This window comes from Macrobrachium nipponense, chromosome 28 (genome assembly GCF_015104395.2).
Source record: "Macrobrachium nipponense isolate FS-2020 chromosome 28, ASM1510439v2, whole genome shotgun sequence".
In the NCBI taxonomy this organism is placed as follows: Eukaryota; Metazoa; Arthropoda; class Malacostraca; order Decapoda; family Palaemonidae; genus Macrobrachium; species Macrobrachium nipponense.
In genome coordinates this window covers 10,486,050-10,504,294 of record NC_087217.1, presented here as the reverse complement: position 1 = coordinate 10,504,294, position 18,245 = coordinate 10,486,050, and the positions used below count along the sequence as shown (strand labels likewise).

General features: G+C 50.5%; 1 protein-coding gene across 1 annotated transcript in view; it reads right to left on the bottom strand.

Annotated features, from left to right (window-relative positions):
* The window catches only part of LOC135201899 (cytokine receptor-like factor 3), a 54,728-nt gene that overhangs the window by 18,156 nt on the left and 18,327 nt on the right, over window positions 1-18,245 (bottom strand). The window contains exons 2-3 of the mRNA XM_064231197.1: window positions 2,926-3,045; window positions 2,463-2,632 (exon numbers count right to left, since the gene is read on the bottom strand). Of these exons, the coding sequence (XP_064087267.1) occupies window positions 2,463-2,632; window positions 2,926-3,045 (290 nt within the window). The remainder of the gene's footprint in view (window positions 1-2,462; window positions 2,633-2,925; window positions 3,046-18,245) is intronic.

Below are 18,245 nucleotides of genomic sequence, written 5' to 3'. Positions count from 1 at the left end.
CCGGTGAGGGAGGATCAGCAGGATGAAGGGAGTCTCCGAACTCCTTGAGGAGCAGTAATGAGAGCCTCTTGTAGTCCGAGACTGCTACATCAACAGGTCTATCTTCATCCGAGACATCTTCCAAAGGTCCAACTGAGGGAGAACGTTTGGAAGGGATAGGGCTCTTAACAGGAGAAGTACTCCTTTCCCAAGAAGGAGTGCGCTGATCTCGAGACAAATTCTTGTTCGAAGTCGAAAGAGGAGAATAATTCCTAATAAAAGAGGAACTATGAGGATCCTGGAACTCGAAAAGTTCCTTGCGCCTAACAGGCTCTTGGCGCCTACTCTTCGGACGCTCACTAGGCTCCTGGCGCCTGACTGACTCCTGGCGCCTGAGAGGCTCCTGGCGCCCTGACTCCTGGCGCTTGACTGGCTCCTGGCGCCCTACTGACTCCTGGGGCCTGACTGACTCCTGGCGTCCGACTGATTCCTTGCGCCTGACTGACTCCTGGCACCTGTTTGACTCCTGGCAAACCGCAGGCTCCTGGTGCCTGAACCACTCCTGGCGCCTGCTCGACTCCTGACGTCCCGAAGGCTCCTGGCGCCTGAACTGATCTCGGCTCTCTTCTGGCTCCTTGAGCCTGAAACGATCGTGACTCCTACTAGATTCTAGCCGTCTCTTAGGGGAGCGGCTACGCACTTCCTGAATCAAGGGAGAGCGATGAATTGAGGAGCTTCTGTTAGGCTCCAAAACTCTGTCCTGAGAAGGGCGCCTATTCCGTGGAGAAGAGCGCCTATAGGGCGAAGGGAATCGCTTATCAGGCGAAAAACTCCTGTCAAAGGAGTCTCTGGAATCAGGAGAGAAGCGCCTTGGAGAGTCTGAGAGCTCCCTCCTAGCAGAAGAGGGGCGCTTAGTGGAACACTTGACAGGAAGAGAAACATCTTTCCTCCTTGTCGAGTCTCTGGTAAAGGAGCCTACCAAAGAGGATAACTGCTCCTGAAGGCAGATCAGGAACTTCTTAGTGGGGTCCTGAAGAGAGGGCTCCTCCTGCCTCGCCTTCTTATGATCTGAAGGCCAGTCCTCAGGAAAACGCTCTGGGCTAGAGTCCGCAGCGTCTCCTTTGGGCGCCTTCCAGGCTCTTTTCAAAGGGCGCAATTGAGAGGCTGAACTCCATCCACGTCTAGGAGAGGATGAATCCGAGGCCGAAAAACACTCCCTTAGGATGCCCTTTCTGCGGCTATCCAAGGCAGCCTGGGACGCTACATCAGGATCTGACGAAGGGACGCCTGACCGTTGGGGATGTTCCACATCCTCCCTGCGGCTGTCGACATTCCTCCTCCCCTGGTCCTGGGAGTTTGAAAGAGGTCTAAGCCTAGGAGCAATGTGGAACCGGTCAGACGCCCCCTCCACTGCACTGGGGACACTGCACATATCACTGTCAAAACTCTTACCTTTATCCAAAGCTCGTAACTGAGCTTGCAGCTTTTTGATAGAGGCTTTTACATTTTCCCTTTCAGAGGAAGAATCCTTGGATTCAATACAGGGAGAAGAAGCTGCGGCTAAGGGAGAAACGTTAGTTACAGGAGAGTTATTAAACTCTTGTTCCAGAGAACAAGATCTACTTGAGGATCTAACGGAAGCTTTCCTAATCCTATCTCTCTCAAGTTTTCTTACATAAGAAGATAAGTTCTTCCATTCAAGCTCTGTTAACTTCTCGCATTCATTACAGGTGTTGTTAAATGAACATTCATTACCTCTACATTTCGAGCACACATTATGAGGGTCTACCAAAGATTTCGGCAGCCTAGTCTTAAAATCTTCCATTGTACACACCCTAAACATAGGTGAAGCCTTAGCGTCCGACATCGGGAAAGAACAATCCTAATCAAATTCGAAAAACAGTCCACAATAAGCGTATGCCAAGCCAGAGAAAAAAGAATACGTCACCAATATAAACCAATCCAAATTCTCGGCAAACGAGTAGAAATCCAAAATGGGAGGAACAAACAACAGATGTTGTCCGCCTGGCGACAGAGAAAATCTGGTTTAGAAAACGGGAATGGTTCCGGATCCCGCCACCCAGCGGCGGGAATGGTGGATCACCTGACCTACCTGTCGAGTGTGCCGTGAGTTTTGAAATTCTGTCGGGACGACCGAGTCTATAGCTAAGTATATATCTGCTGGGTAAGTTTTCATGTACAAAAACTCATTTTTTATTGCTCTAACATCTATAATATCCCTGAGGAATACAGAATTAAAACACAAAGCAAGAACAGAAATGCACATTTTAATGGATGCATTCAAAAGCTTCAAAGGGAACAAAGTACAATAATTCCCTGCCACAATCTCATATTACTATAATGATCTATGTCAGGTTATCTCTCATGGCAGAAAAGTACCCCATGCTGGTAACCCTTACACTACTGATCTTAGAAAATCTGCTTACAGACATGCAAAAACAAAGAAATGTGATCAATCTTGCCTGGTCATTGCTCCAGCTTCTTCTTGGAATCTTATGACTGTATCCTTTGCTAAGACTCCTCCATGTTTCTGTAGTCGTTTGCCTTGCTCAACTCTCTCCGAAGCTTCCCTTACTTTTGCTTCCAACATCTGGCTACACTGTTCAAGAGGATCTAAAGCTTCTTCCTGAACCTAATGATGACAGAAAACATAGTAGAAATAACAATATGTACATGTAATCAAAAAATACCACTGCATACCAGTTCAAAGGTCTATAAAATTATTAATCATATCAAGGTTTTATGACAAGAATGTAACAATTAAAAATTATGTTATTCGTTTACAGAGAATCTATGAGACGGTGCACATCATCAGAATCTCTCAGTATTTTCTGCTAGTCAGTCCTCCTAATTTTTCTATTTATAAGAAGCATTAGGCAATTATCAAAAGACAACCAAAAAAAAAAAATGAATAAATAAACTCACCTTTTCTACCTCTTCAATTAACTTCTTGCACCTCTCATTTACAGTATCAGTGACAGCAGCAAGGAAATTTTCAAAGACTGTGTTAATGGTGGTCTTTGTATTTGATGCACTATCTGTTACCTGAAAAAAGGGTTTGTTTTATATAACTAGACTTGCACCTAGTATATTGTTGTTTTTTAAAGCACACTGTATTTTATCTATGTATACAAACCAGAAGTCTTTACTGTACAGGAGCAGTCTTCACAAACAGTTGGAACTGGTTGATGAGACTTGTTAACATGCTAATCAAATGGTGCTCATATGACTTGAGAGGTCACACTCCTGCCTACAGCAAGTGAATCGACCTTAATCCTCATCACTGTCTCTTTTCTTAGATCCAGCCAGATCACTATGCAATTTATTACCCAAACTAAGCTTGGGGAGATGATCCCTGTCACACAGTACATATGCTGTCCACCAACCAACCTAGCAGAACCAGGGATATTACAAAGCACCAGTGACTAGTCATGGCTGAGCTAGGCATCAAGTGGATGGCACACACCCTATATTGGGCAACTGCACATGAACAAGTATGAGCATGTGACCATTCCAAATTGATTCTCTAGAAAAGGGACGGTTGGACCATGATATAGTAACAACAGGCAGTACCATGCGTGGGTCCAATGTATTGTTATGGAATAGGCCATAATATGTGACATCTCTTAAACTGGCCAAAGCAACAATTTACTAATAATTGCCTTTTTTGCACTTCGAAATGCAATTTAATAAGTATCCCTCCATATGTTTAAGCGGTGGATGTGATTTTGGACATATGAAATATTGTAGTTCATGTGAATATCGATATAGGAGATATTGAATAGGCGGAATGTTGCACAAATAAGGTTTTTTGGCGTGAAACTTTTAGAATGACGGGATCTTGGAGACTGAGGTCACAGGATTTTTTCCACGGTTTCTTGTCCTTGCGTACATTTGGGATCTCATTGTGAATTGTTTTCAAGTTGATTTCCTTTTGTAAGTTGTCCGTTGGCCCGAGTCCACCTTTTAAGTTTATGTATTTTGTTAAATTTATATAATTTAATTTTGTGATAAAATTGGGATTCACAATTTTGTCACAAAATTAAGCTAAATCTTATTTGCCACAATCCTTCACTTACCTCTCTATGAAGAATCTATATATAGCTTAAAACAGGTAGATCACAGCAATAATGACAGTAAATATTAAACAAGACAAAAGGTCCAGTACTGCTAACAAATACAGACCCATTTCTTTATCTACCCATTTTTGTATGGTAATGAATAAAATATGAATATCAGACATAACTGATACATATATTAACCCTTAAGGGGGCTAAATTTATATTACGCACACCCCCAAACTGGGCAAACTTTAAGGTTAACCAAGTTAAGAAAAAAAATACATAAATGGAAAGAGGAAGATATGCAAATGGTGTAAGCAAAAAAAAATGATATTGTTAAGATACAATAAAGTTTGTTCATACTTACCTGGCAGATATATATATAGCTGTATTTCTCCGAAGTCCGACAGAATTTCAAAACTCCCGGCTCACGCAGTGGTCGGCCAGGTGGTTAGTACCCACTCCCGCCGCTGGGAGGCGGGTGTCAGGAACCATTCCCATTTTCTATTCAGATTTTCTATTCCCACTGTCTCCTGCGGGGAGGTGGGTGGGTACTTTGATTATATATATCTGCCAGGTAAGTATGAACAAACTTTATTGTATCTTAACAATATCATTTTGTTCATGAAACTTACCCAGCAGATATATATATAGCTGAATCCCACCTTTGGAGGTAGGGAGAGACAGAAAAGGATTTTGGAAACATATTACATGCAGATGAATAACATCTTGGTTCCTTACCTGTTAGCATAGCTGACTTCGTGATTACTGTCACCCAAGTCTGCTACTGCTTTACTAGAGTCTCCAGCAAGGTAGTGACCTATATAGCTGGTGAGTTCTAGATGATCTGTCAACGGGAGCGTGACCACAATGTGACTAGACCATTTTGACCATACTATGAGGGCAACGAAGTAAAAAATTCACCACCTGACCAGCCTAACAATTTTCATTCCCACATCACTTAGGCTAAAGGAAAGGAAGTCCGGCTCAGGCGGACGACCTTACAACCATAAAACAATCCATAAAAAACTCACCTACCCATTTCCTACAGGTAGGATGAGTGCTACTTTCAGCCCCCAACAAAGTGTCTGCTGCAACGTATGGTCCAAGCGGCATAGCAGTTCTCGTATGTCGTCTTCACATCCCGCAGGTAGTGTGAAGCGAACACCGAGTTGCTGCGCCAAAAGGTGGCACTCAGAATGTCATTGAGTGGCCCATGTTCTTTTGGAAAGCTACTGAAGGTAGATATAGCTCTCACTTCAATGGGCATTCACTTTCAACAGCTTAACATCACTGTCTTCGCAAGAGAAAATGCGCCTGTCTAATGGTGTCTCTCAAGAAGAATGCCAGAGCATTCTTCGACATCGGTAAATCTGGTCTTCTGACCGAACACCATAAGTTGTTAGAAGGACCTCGACATTCCTTCGTTCTTTGTAAATAAATCTTGAGAGCCCTGACAGGGCACAGGACTCTCTCTGGTTCGTCTCCAATGATTTCCGCCATACCCTTAATCTCAAAACTTTTGGGCCAAGGGTTAGACGGATTTTCATTTTTTCGCTAGAAACGTAGGACTTAATGAGCAAACAGCATTATGTCCCCTAAAACCAATATGCTTGCTAAAGGCTTGAATTTCACTAACCCTCTTCGCCGTCGCCAGAGTCGTTAGGAAAATAGTTTTCTTAGTAAGATCCCTTAAAGAGGCATTCTGAAGGGGTTCAAACCGATTTGACATTAGGAATTTAAGTACTACATCCAAATTCCATGATGGTAACTTAGGTTGAGGAATCTTTATAGTCTCGAAAGACCTTAAAAGATCGTGGATATCCTTATTATTTGCCAAATCCATTCCTCTATGTCTAAAGACTACAGATAACATACTTCTGTAGCCTTTGATTGTTGAGACTGCAAGCTTTAGGTCGTTTCTCAAGTAGAGCAAAAAGTCCGCTATTTGGCTCACAGAGGTCGTGGTAGAGGAAATGCGTGTTCTTCTGCACCAGCTCCTAAACGAAGCCCACTTCGATTGATAGACTCCAAGCGTGGAAGCTCTTCTCGCATTGGCGATTGCTTTTGCAACCGGTCTAGAAAACCCCCTCGCTCTGACCAACTTTTTGATAGTCTGAATGCAGTCAGACTCAGAGCGGGGAGGTTTCCGTGGTATCTCTCGAAGTGGGGGCTGTTTGAGTAGATCTGTCCTCATGGGCAATGTCCTCGGGAAGTCTACTACAAAGGTCATGACCCTCTGTGAACCACTCCTTTCGCTGGTGGCCAATAAAGGAGCGATTAACAGTCAATCTCGTCCCTTCTGACATTGCAAACTTCTTCATCACTTCCCCCAGAATCTTGAACGGGGGAAATGCGTAAAGATCCATCCCTGTCCAGTCCCAAAGAAGTGCATCTATTGCTATTGCTCCCGGGTCGAGCACGGGGGAGCAATACAACGGAAGCCTCTTTGTTCTCGCTGTTGCAAAGACGTCCACTAGAGGACGTCCCCATAACTTCCACAGCTCTCGACACACATCCTGATGCAGAGTCCACTCGGTCCGGCAGCAGTTGACCTTGCCGACTGAGGAGATCTGCCCGGACGTTCTCCACGCCTGCCAACGAACCTCGTTAGAATCGTTACTTTCTGAGTTCTCTCGCCCATAACAGGATCTCTCTCGCTAGATTGAACAATGATCGCGAGTGAGTCCCTCCTTGTTTTTTTTATGTATGACAGAGCTGTGGTATTGTCTGAATTTATCTGAACTATCTTGTTTGCGACTTTTTCTTTGAAAAACTGAAGTGCCAAGTATATGGCCGCCAGTTCTTTGAGATTTATGTGCCAGAACACCTGTTCCCCTCTCCAGGTGCCTGACACTTCCTCCCTCCCTAGTGTAGCTCCCCACCCAGTGGTGGACGCGTCGGAGAACAACACTAGGTCGGGGCTCTGAAGTTTGAGGGAAGTTCCTTCCGAAAGCTTCACAGGATCGAGCCACCACTTTAGGTGATCCTTTACCTCCTTTGGGATCCTCAAAATTGTCTCCAAATTTTCTTTGTCCTCCCAACTCTCCTTCAGGAAAAACTGGAGAGGTCTGAGATGTAGTCTCCCCAAGGAAACAAACTTCTCCAGCGAGGAAATGGTGCCCAGCAGACTCATCCATTCCCTCACCGGCAGCATGATTCTTTCCTTAAGAAGACGATATTTTTTCTAATCCTTGCTGTTGACGTCCCTGGGAACGGAAAAGCTCGAAAAGCCACTGAATCCATCTGAATCCCCAGATACACGATGGACTGTGTGGGGATCAGCTGCGACTTTTTCGAAATTCACTAGAAGTCCCAGGGACTTTGCTAGAGTTAAGGTTGATTGAAGGTCCTTCAGACACCTTTCTTTCGACGATGCTCGATAGAGCCAGTCGTCTATATATAAGAGAGATCCTTATGTTTGCAAGATGAAGCCACCTCGCCACATTCTTCATTAGAATTGTGAAAATCATTGGTGCCGTACTCAGACCGAAGCAAAGAGCTCTGAATTGGAAACTCTTCCCTTCATGACAAAACGCAGGTATTTCTTCGATCGGGGATGTATCGGGACGTGGAAATATGCGTCTTGCAGGTCCAGTGATACCATCCAGTCGTTTTGTCTTAAGGCCGCAAGCACTGACTGAGGTGTCTCCATCTTGAACGTCTGTCTCTCTATAAAAAGGTTTAGACTGCTCACATCTAAAACTTGGCCGCCAGCCCTCCCGACTGTTTCGGCACCAGGAATAACCTGTTGTAGAAACCCGGGGACTGAATGTCCTCGACTTGTTCTATTGCTTTTTCTTCTCGAGCATTTGTCTCAGATCGTACAAGATCTGTTGTTTTTCTCCATGGTAAGAGGGTGATAGATCTATTAGGTGTTGTGCACAATGGAGGAGGCTTCAGGAAAGGTATTTTGTATCCTCGCTCGATGACGTTGAGCGACCAGCTGTCTGCCTCTATCTTCTTCCAAGCTTCTGCAAATAAATGAAGCCTGGCACCTACTGGCGACTAAAGGACTTCCTCCTCATTTTTACCTCTGGACTTAGACTGAGCTCTGCCTCTAGAGAGTCCTCTTCCTCTAGGAGAAGGTCTAGAGGATGCTCCACCTCGAAAGGGCTTTATTTTCTTAGAAAAACTGGTTCGTGTTGAAGTCGAAGGAACCGCAGGACGTCTAGAAGATTGTGCTAAGAGATCCTGAGTAGCTTTTTCCTGTAGACTTCCAGTTACATCTTTAATCATAGCCTGGGGGAAGAGATGGTCAGAAGAGGGGCGAAAAAGCAATTCTGCTTTCTGTGATGGAGACACTGCTTTGTGGGAGTAAAGAAATTTACAGTAGATAGCTCTCTTTTTTCAGGAGCCCTGCACAAAAATGTGAAGCCAATTCCTCTGAACCATCTTCTGACGGCCTTATCCATACAAGCGGAGAACACTGGATAGCTCCCCCAAGCTAATTGAGTCTTGACTACGAGACTTAGTGTCAAGCAGCCCCAAACACCAGTCTAAGAAAGTTAAATACTTCAATTGTCCGAAAAAGAGCCTTTAGATGGTGGTCTATCTCCGCCGGTGTCCATGTTATTTTAGCTGACGAAAGAAGAGACCTTCTTGGTGCGTCAACCAGACTGGAAAAGTCACCTTGAGCCGATGCGGGAGCTCTTAACCCGCCGACATCCTCACCTGTATTCATACCAGATCCCAGCCTTGTTGCCGCAAAGTCTTGAAGGAGGCTGGGCAAAGGAAAACTTTCCTTGAGCTTTTCTAGACTCCATCCAATCTTGCACCTTCTTAAAAGCTCTCTTAGTTGAGAAGAGGACTTTGTCATTTTAAACAAATCCAGAGTCTTATTTGTTTTTTGACAACGAAAACTGAGAAGGAGGAGACCGAGGTGCTGCGGGTTGAAAACTCTTTCTCCAAATGAATCCCAAAAGCAATCGAACCAAAAATGACAATTTGTCCAAAATTGCATTTTTCCTTCCTAACTATACAAACCTGAGGTCCTTTTACATAGGAAGGTACTAGCGCCGCTGGATAGGTCGTAAGCTTTCGACAAGGGTTTTTCGTAGTTAACTGCTTGTCCGACAGGCGCGTGCGCGCGACTGGTAGGTAAACAAATCACTTTTGCTTTTGGCCCAAGCAAAAACTGCAGAGGAAGGGGTGGCATGAGGTGGTACTATGTGTAGACCTCAGGTTTTTTTAATATTTTAGGAAAATGCAATTTTTTGGACAAAAATTGTCATTTGTTTCCGACACGGCATACAAACCTTCGGTCCCTTTTACATAGGAAGACTCACTTCTTGGTGGGAGGAATCTGATCTTTTGTTTGCAGACTGGTGTTCGCCCAACCTTGGAAAGTCTCCCCTGGTCGTAAGAGCGAGGGAGGGATCCAAGCCTCTGTCCGATTGATCGGGGGTGTGCACCGCGCAGGATCAATGGTCAGACCTCTGACCGAGTACTAAGAGAGAGGCAAGCGTATCTCTTCCGTACCAGCATGTAAGAACTTGTTCCTGTACAGGAGCAAAATATAAAGTCATGGGTTTTTGACTCTTGTAGGCATCCACTTCCCCCCCCTTGTATGAGGGAAGTGGGTGGATATTCTGCTCCTATCCCTAGTGAAAGGGATAGGATGGGCTCTGTCATATAGCTCACTCTGCATCTCGTCCCTCATCCAGCGTAGTGGACGACCGTGGCCCTCTGCCCACAGGTAGAGGAGGAGGAAAAGAATGAGAAGAGGGAGCCAGTCACTCACTCACTCACACATCCATCCACACAGTCACACCAGACTCGATGCTGTTTTCAGCCTGCGAGGGTCTGGTTAGCTACACAACTTGTTGATCAGCCACCACGGGTCCCAAGGAAAAGGTATCCAAGGACCTGTGGGCAATATCCCGAAGGTAGAAGGACGTAAAGGTAGTCTGGTTAGACCAAAGACCCTGCCTTCAGGACCTGCGCCACGGAGAAGTTCTTACGAAACGCCAACGAGGGGGGCCAATACACTTCTGACTTTCGTGAGCTCTCGGACGGGACGTTACGGATGTCGTCACTACCATCAGCCTCATACTGCCCTCCTGATGACCTCACGCAGCCATGAAAGAGTGTTCTTGGATACTTCTTTCTGGTTACCCCGGTGCTAACGAAGAGGCGTCGACACTCAGGCCTGAGGTGTCGAGTTTTCTGTTCAGATAGCGCCGTAGCGCCCTCACGGACAAAGCAGCATCTCATCCGCATCAATTATCGGTGAAGTCCATTAGGGAGGGATCGTGAAGGACTCGAACCTGTCGTCAGGGACCGAGCGGTTCTGAGTCTTCGCACGAAGTTCGGACGAAATCGAGCGTCACAGATCCCCATCCCCTGGAGTGTCTTACATCATTGGAAAGACCATGAAAGTTCCCTACTCTCTTCGCCGATGCCAGGGCCAGCAAGAAGAGGGTCTTGAGGGTCAGATCCCTGTCTGACGACTCTCGGAGTGGCTCGAACGGCGTTCGAAAAAAGTCGAGTTCAACTCCTAAGGACGAGAGTCACATCCCACGCAGGGGGCCTGAGTTCCCCTGGGTGGGGCAAGACCTTTCGAAGCTCCTCTCATAAGCAGGAGATCTCGAACGAGTTCGAGATGTCCAATCCCCTCGGTTTTCAGGAACGAGAAGCCAGGTGCGGCTCTGTTATCCTTTGACTGTGGGGGACTGAGAGGAGCTTCTCTTCTGCGGCAAGAAAAACGAAATGGAAATCCGCTACCTGCTGAAGAGTGCTCTGAGAGGAGATAGACCCCGTCTACGACAACCCAAACCACTGAAGACGGCCCACTTCCCCTGGTACCAGCTGCAGAGGACTGACGGACGTTTCCAGCCATCTCTGTTGTGCTCGCTGGGGACGAGAAAAGCCTCTCGTTCGTTCAAGAGATGGTGGATACAGCCAGCCGTGAAGTCGTAGGGACTGGACTGCTCGGTGGTACTGCTCGACGTGTGGCTTGGGCGAGAAGGTTTGTGTGGGGTTGCCAAGGGGGAATCTCTCTCGGGTTCTCCTGCGAGAAGAGCCAGCAGGTCCGGATACCAAATGGCCTGTGGCCATTTGGGAGCCACCAGGATCATCCTGAGATTCGGGGTGACCATGCTCGCCTTGCGAATCAGGCTGAACGGGGAAAGGCATAGACGAAAGAGGTTGTCCCACGGGTGTTGAAGCGTCCTCTGCAGCTGCCATGGGTCCGGCACGGCTGGAGAAAAGAAAACCTGAAGCTTTCTGTTGTGCCGTGGCTAAAACAGATCCCCCGACTGGTTCGCCCCCAACAGGTCGAAGAGCCTTTCCGCCACATCCTGGTGTAGAGACCACTCGGTCCCTATCACCTGATCCCGACGGCTGAGCGTGTCTGCTACTACATTCCCCCCCCCCTCTTCCCTGGAATGTAGCGGTGCGACAGCTCTATTGAGTGTGCCCTCGGCCCACTCGTGCACCTGCCGAGTCAACTGGTAGCAACGGGAGAGACACTAGGCCCCCCTGTTTGTTGACGTAGGCCACTGACCGTGGTGTTGTCGCACATCAAACACCACTGAGTGTCCCATCAAAAGCGGTCCCTGGAACTCTTGGAGAGCGCGGAACGCTGCCTTGAGTTCCGTACATTGATGTGAAAGGTGCTTGTCGTTCTCGGTACCAAACTCCTGAAGTCCAGCAACTCCTCCAGGTGTGCGCCCGCATCCCTCGGTCGATGCGTCTGAGAACAGCTGCATGTCCGGGGGGGGAGTGCGCAAGGAGGCACTCCTCTTAAAGAGGTTCCTGTCGTCCAGCCACCAGGCCTAGGTCCTGCCTCACCTCCAGTGTCGTGACACTGGAAAGCTTTGGGGGATCCGTCGCCTGTGACCAACTCTCCTTTAGTCCCTCCACTGGAGAGACCCATGCAGGTGAAGACGCCCGTGAGGGACTAACTTCTCGAGTGACGACAGGTGTCCCGATCACGACTTGCCATCGCTGAGCTACCTGTTCCTGCCGAGACAGGAACTGGTTGGCTGCCTCCCTGAATCTGCTGATCCGCGAGTCTGCGGGGAAGACTTCGCCCTGGCTACCCGCTGTCGATCAGCATACCCAGTACTTTTCATCCTCTGCTTGGGCTCGAGATCGGACTTTTCGAAGTTCACAAACGATCCCCCAGATCGCGACAGAACTCGAGCAGTCGATCCCTGTCCTGTAGCAACTGCGAGCGGGAGCTCGCCAGGACTAACCAATCGTCGATACCTCTCAGACGTATCCCGTGCGAATGGGCCCAATGCAGACACCATAGTGAACACTCGCGTGAACACCTGACGGGCGGTTGATAGACCGAAGCAAAGTGCCCTGGAACTGTTTCACCGTCCCGTCGAGGATGAAGCGGAGGTACTTTCTGGAGGACTGATGAATGGGTATTTGGAAATACCGCATCCTTCAAGTCCACTGAAAGCATGAATCGTTCTCCCGCCCTGATGGAGTCGAGCACGGAACGTGCCGTCTCCATCGTGAACCGGGTCTGGGCGGAACAAACCGGTTCAGAGAGAGAGATCTATCACCGGGCGCCAGCCTCCCCCGTATACTTTTCCACCAGGAAGAGTCGACTGTAAAAGCCCGGTGACTGATCCGTGACGATTTCTACAGCTCTCTTGCTCAGATGGTCTTGATCTCCTGTCTCAATGCTTACGGTCCTTCGATGACCCTGGAACGTACGACTGCCTGTTGGACCGGGTTGGAGGTGAGGGGTGGCCAGATTCGAAGGGGTAATAGATATCCCTCCCGAAGGACATCTACAATCCAGGTCTCCGGCGCCGTAGCGCTGCCAAGTTGCCCAATGGCTGGCCCAGGCACCCCCCCACTTCCGGCAGCAGGTGAGGGGGCAACGCCGTCCCTAGCGTTTCCCCCCTTTCTTCGACTTCTTCCCAGAGCCTCCTCGGGAGAAGGAGGCTGGGAGGATGGTTCTGGTTTACGGCTCCCCTTTGTAGTACCGTCTTAGCCACCGAGGAAGCAACTAGCCGAGCTCTTTGGCTTGGCCGCAGTCCGAGGCTGCCCAGAAGCCTTCGAGACTGCCTGGTGAACCAGACGGTCACTGTCGTCAGTGCGCCGTCTGTCCACCGCAGCGTCCACCATCTCTCCTGGGCAAAAGAGTACGTGGAACTTCCGTAGAGGGTCCGTTGCGTAGTCCCAATGCCGCTTCACAGCCCAGCCCTGGAAACCCGAGTAAGGACAGCGTCCCTACTTCGGAGAACCAGGTTGGCCCACATGTTCACCGTCTGGGTGGGCAAGGAAGGAGATGGGGCTCTTCCCCAGACTGGCAAAGTCTCCTAAAGGGCCGAGTCATCTTCGGGAGAAATTCCCCCGGAGTTGGCTGCGACCTTAGATACGTGAGGGACCACAAGATCTAACCAGGAAGCTGCCATGGCAGTCGATTCCAGCCGAGTGGCCTCTTGCTTTGCGAGAACCAATAGGTTCTCGGACGGAGCTGCTGCAGAGACACACCCGGAGTCAGCCTGGCTAACTCCGGTTCCCCACCTGTTTTGGGCGGCATCGGGTCCCTCCAGATGGCACGTAAAAACGCCGCTGTCGCAGCAGAGGAGTGGAAGCAGCTTGCTCGAACCTGCCAGACTTGAGAGAACCGTCTTTGCCCGAGACAAAGATTCTACCTGGTCCAGCACTGAGTCGGCAAGCTCGGAACGCGGCAAACCCACCATCGGTCTGGGTTCCCTCTTCGGGGCCCCAGAACGACTCGAGCCGGGACGTGGGCTCGGATGGTGGGAGCGGCGATCCTTCCCCCCGAGGTCGTTGTGCTGACGAATCAGCGCAATTACCTCGGCAAAGTTCCTCTGGATCTCAGGATTTTTTTTACTCGTCCTGCGGAGTAGGACCATCCAGTCCCTCGACAGGAGCATCTCCCGAGACCCTCCCCCCTCGATGGGGGGGAACAGCGACAGACCCCCTCTCGGTCTCCTCCAGCCACTTTGCATACGACCTGGCCGGTCGGGAAGGGGGGGAACCGTGCCTGGTACGTAGGACTGTGGTGGGATCCTGATGGGGCGCACCCCTCACGATCACTCCTCAATACCTCGCCCTCCCGGTGTACCCGAGGAGGTTGAAGGTATGGGAGGAGGCAGACCTAACGCTCCCTCCTCCTCGCTCCGCTGGCAGAACCAGTGGGCTTGGAATGACTGCAGGCGATCGTCAAACTCCGCGGTGTGGCGATCGAGCTGCAGCCTAGTCGTGCCGTCTCGCTGTGGAGAACGGCTGGACCGAGAGCGCGGGGCCCCCGGTCTCGTGTGTCCAGAGGAGCTGGTGCTGGTCGCCGGGTACCCGATCGCTCTCTCTGTGAGAGTGACGGTCAGGGCGACCGCGAGCTCCACTGTCACGGTGAGACGGCGTGCGCCTATCCTCACGGGCGCGTCACGTCGCTGGTACCAGCCGTGGCTGGTGCCGGCGAACGGGGGGACCTCTTCCCAGCCTCAGCCCGTGGCCGTCTCCGTGACCATCACGTCCGCCCGGGTAGCCAGCTGCTCGCCGCGAGAGCGAGAGCTGGTCTGGTGAGAGTCGCGTGAGCGGGCTGTCACCAGTTCTTCCGCTCCGTGCCGTGACCTGACGCTGAGCTGGCTCAGAGGCTGGTTCCTAGCTGCACGGTCCGCTGGTAGGCGACCGTACACTCGGTAACCTCTCGCGAACGAGAGGCCGAGGACGGACCCTGCCTGCCGTGTCGAACCACTAAACCAAGCAGGTGAGGGAATGCCGGTGTTAGCCGGCACTCCTCTGGTCCCCGAGTCTTCTTCCTTGCGGAAGAAAGACGTGGTCCTTGCCCCCGAAGGAGCATGGGTGACCAGCGGAAGAACCCCCCTGTCTCACCGGAGCGAGACGGGCCCCCTTAGAAGCTCACCGAAGGAGACTTCTTAGGGGGGGGGTGGGGGGGGGGGAGGCTACCCTTCTTCTTCTTAGGCGGGGGGAGCCTTAGAAGAAGGGGACGAGGGAAGGCGCAGACGACGACGACGACGAAGAAGACGATGCACGACACCTTCCCTCCTCTTCTTCTTCTTCTTCGTCAACCTCCTCAGGACCGATGTCAGATCTGGTCATCCAGGGCGGAGCCGGGGCTGCTGTTGCCGAAGCAACAGGGCCCAGACGCAACCTGTTCCCGAAACAGATCGGCATCGGGAGCAGCGGCGCCACGAACAGGAACAACGTCAGCAGGTGCAGGCATCACAGGAACAGCAGTGGAGACGGCAGGAGCAGGTACAGGAACGGCAGCAGTGGTCGGCAACGCACGTCCGTGAACAGCGGCTGGGCAGGAAGGTACTTGCAGGCTGTAACAGGGCGGTCCAGTGGACGGACCAGCGCACAGACATCCTAGGTACTGGTGGGGAGGTTCAGGGGCGAGCTCTTCGGGCACACGAAAGTCCGGTCGTCGGCAGCACTGCAAACCCAGGCGGCGGCATCACACTCCCCCGTGTACGGCGACTGGCCCCTGCACCGATGTAGTTGGTGTACAGGAGACCGCATGCGGGGTGTACACCAGGTGAGGAGGTGAAGCATAGCCAGGCGTTGAAAGGGTCGTGGTGGTGGTCGTTACCGTAGCATGCGGTGACCGCCACAGAGGCCAGCGAGATGGTAGAGCAGGCCCCTGGACACTCGGCACGCCCTGCAAGACCCAACGATGCCCACACCTGGCCGAGGTTCGTCCTTCGCGGCAACCGCACCTGAGGAAGCAAAGGTCGGGTGCTTAGCAGGATCCTCTAATCTCGTGCGAAGACGAAACGGATAGGGACCCAGAGTACAACTCGCATCGGGTATCTAGCGCCTCCTCCCACTCGACAGGTCGGTGAGGAGAAGGACCTAGAAACCCCCCCCGAAGGGGAGGCGCCAAACGTGGGAGAGGGGCTGAGCGGGCGGCAGGAAAGAAAGACAAGTGTCCGTAACCCAAAGGAGTCGCGGGAGAGCTTTCCGACGACTCCTTTGCAGGCCTTCGCTTCTTCCTACCTTCGTACAAGCCCCACTGCGCCTCCGACCAATTACAACATACTTCACAGGGCTCGCTTCGGGTGCATTCGCGCCCCCGACACCGGAGCGCAACAAAATATGTGGATCAATTTCAGGGAACGAGCGGAACTTTCCGCATTTACGCCCTTCAGTACCCGGCATAATCTCCGGGGGTAGCGAGGCGTGGAGATTCCATGATTGATCAAAAATTTCATTCCAAATGATGAAAAAAGAGGAAAATGATTGTACTTACAATTATGATTCACGACACAAAACACAACCAAATACTCATGAAAGGCCAAACGACGAGAAGCGGGCAGAGAGCGTCGAACACACAAAACGTCCACTCGCTGTGAGGCCGAAAGCAAAAGTGATTTGTTTACCTCCCATCGCGCGCAAGCGCGCCTGTCGGGACAAGCATTTTAACTACCGAACCCCTTGTTCGAAAGCTTTACGACCTATCCAGCTGCCGCTAGTACCTTCCTATTGTAAAAGGACCGAAGTTTTGTTTGGTATGCCGTGTCGGAACAACTTGATATCGGATGAATCTGACACAATCGGGTTGATCCTCTTCCGTTTCTCTCTTGAAATATTATTTAATCCTTCCTCATCTATAGGAGTGACCAGGGACTCCCGAAGCTGGTGGTACAAGTCCTTTCACTCCGACTTTAATGAAGATCGTTGTTTTTGACGTGCATTGGAGCATTCTGAATATTAATATCTAAAGATTCAGATAAAAGCGGTACCATTTCTTGCTCATTCTCTCGATGAGAGTCCCTTCGAAAAGCCGATTGCAGTTGAGGTTCCATAACTATACCTTGCTGTGAATACCTGATGGATATGCAACAAAGCATCCGCTTGAACGTCTCGCTTGGCATCCGTCCGAGCGTCAAGCTTGTCGTCCAGCCGAGCGTCACGCTTGGCGCCCAGCCGAGCGCCACTTCTTGGCGTCCAGGTGGAGCGTCACGCTCGTCGCTCAGCCGAGCGTCCCGCTTGGCGTCCATCCGAGCGCCACGCCTGCGTCCATGTGAGCGTCAACGCTCGACGTCTGTCCGAGCGTACCGCTTTGTCTAAACCGGGCCGTCCCTGTGAACACTCCGCTCCTGTTCCAAGCCGAACTAGGGAGCGTTCGAGTTTCTCAGACTGTATACGGGCCCTCGTTTCGTAATCATAGGATCGTCCGTCCTTTGTATAAGAGCGAGCTCGAGAGTCTGGCGAATCCTCGTAGGAAGTTTTTCATGCCCTTTCTCCTAACGCAGGTGAGACGTACGAAATCTAGAATGAGTACTCACAGGCGAAAGAGAACGATCGGTCCACCCTTGCGGGAGACCTCTTAGATCTTTTAAATCGGTATCTATCATCTTTTCTTCTCGGACGAATTTCTGATTCTCTCTCGCCAGCAACCGAAAGCAAGTTGTTGTTGCATCGACCTGATAACACTCTTTGTAGTAGAAGATTCTTTTTCAGGAGAAAAACTGATCCTATGAGAAGGCGAGGGGGCGAGGGGAAGCCCTATCCCTTCTCACAGGACCCGTTCTAGTTCTATTCTTAGAACGACTAGGCCGCTCCAAAGCGTCCTCGTCGATGATACATCATAATTCTCCTTTGAGGTCCATGCAGCAAAACTCTCCTGTTGGGTTTGCGGTGAAGACCGCAACCAACAGGAGAAAAAGGTGGACGTGAAGCGTCTTCTTCACTGCGATCGGAGACTCCTGGCCGCTTGTGCGACACCTTGAGTTTTCGATCTTTTTGCGGTGGAGAGTAATGCCAAGTCTTGAGGCGAGCCCGTAACGAAGAAGCAGCGCAAAGAGACTCTGCGCCCTCCTCTGAGAGACTACTGACGATAGCCGCCTGTGCGACATTTTAACGTCATAAGCTCTTTTTCAGAGGACGTGAGCGTCTTCTCATGCTCCAACTCCTGTTAGGGGAGGATCGCCCTCCGAGGACGAAAAGCACTCGCGGAGGATACGCGCACTCGCTCACTCTTTGGCAGCCTGGGGATCGTCTACAGGTTCTGCCGAGGGACGCCAGATCGGTGGGGGTTCCCCGTAACCCTCCTGCGGCTTTCGACATGTCCGTCTTCCTGGGCTTGGAAGTTCGACAGAGGTCCAGGCCTAGAGGCATTATAGGGCCGATCTGACGCCCCCTCCACAACATGGGGGCACTTTCACTGCACTTTTGATCACTAATAATGCTTTTACCCTCCAAAGCGAGCACTTTAGATTC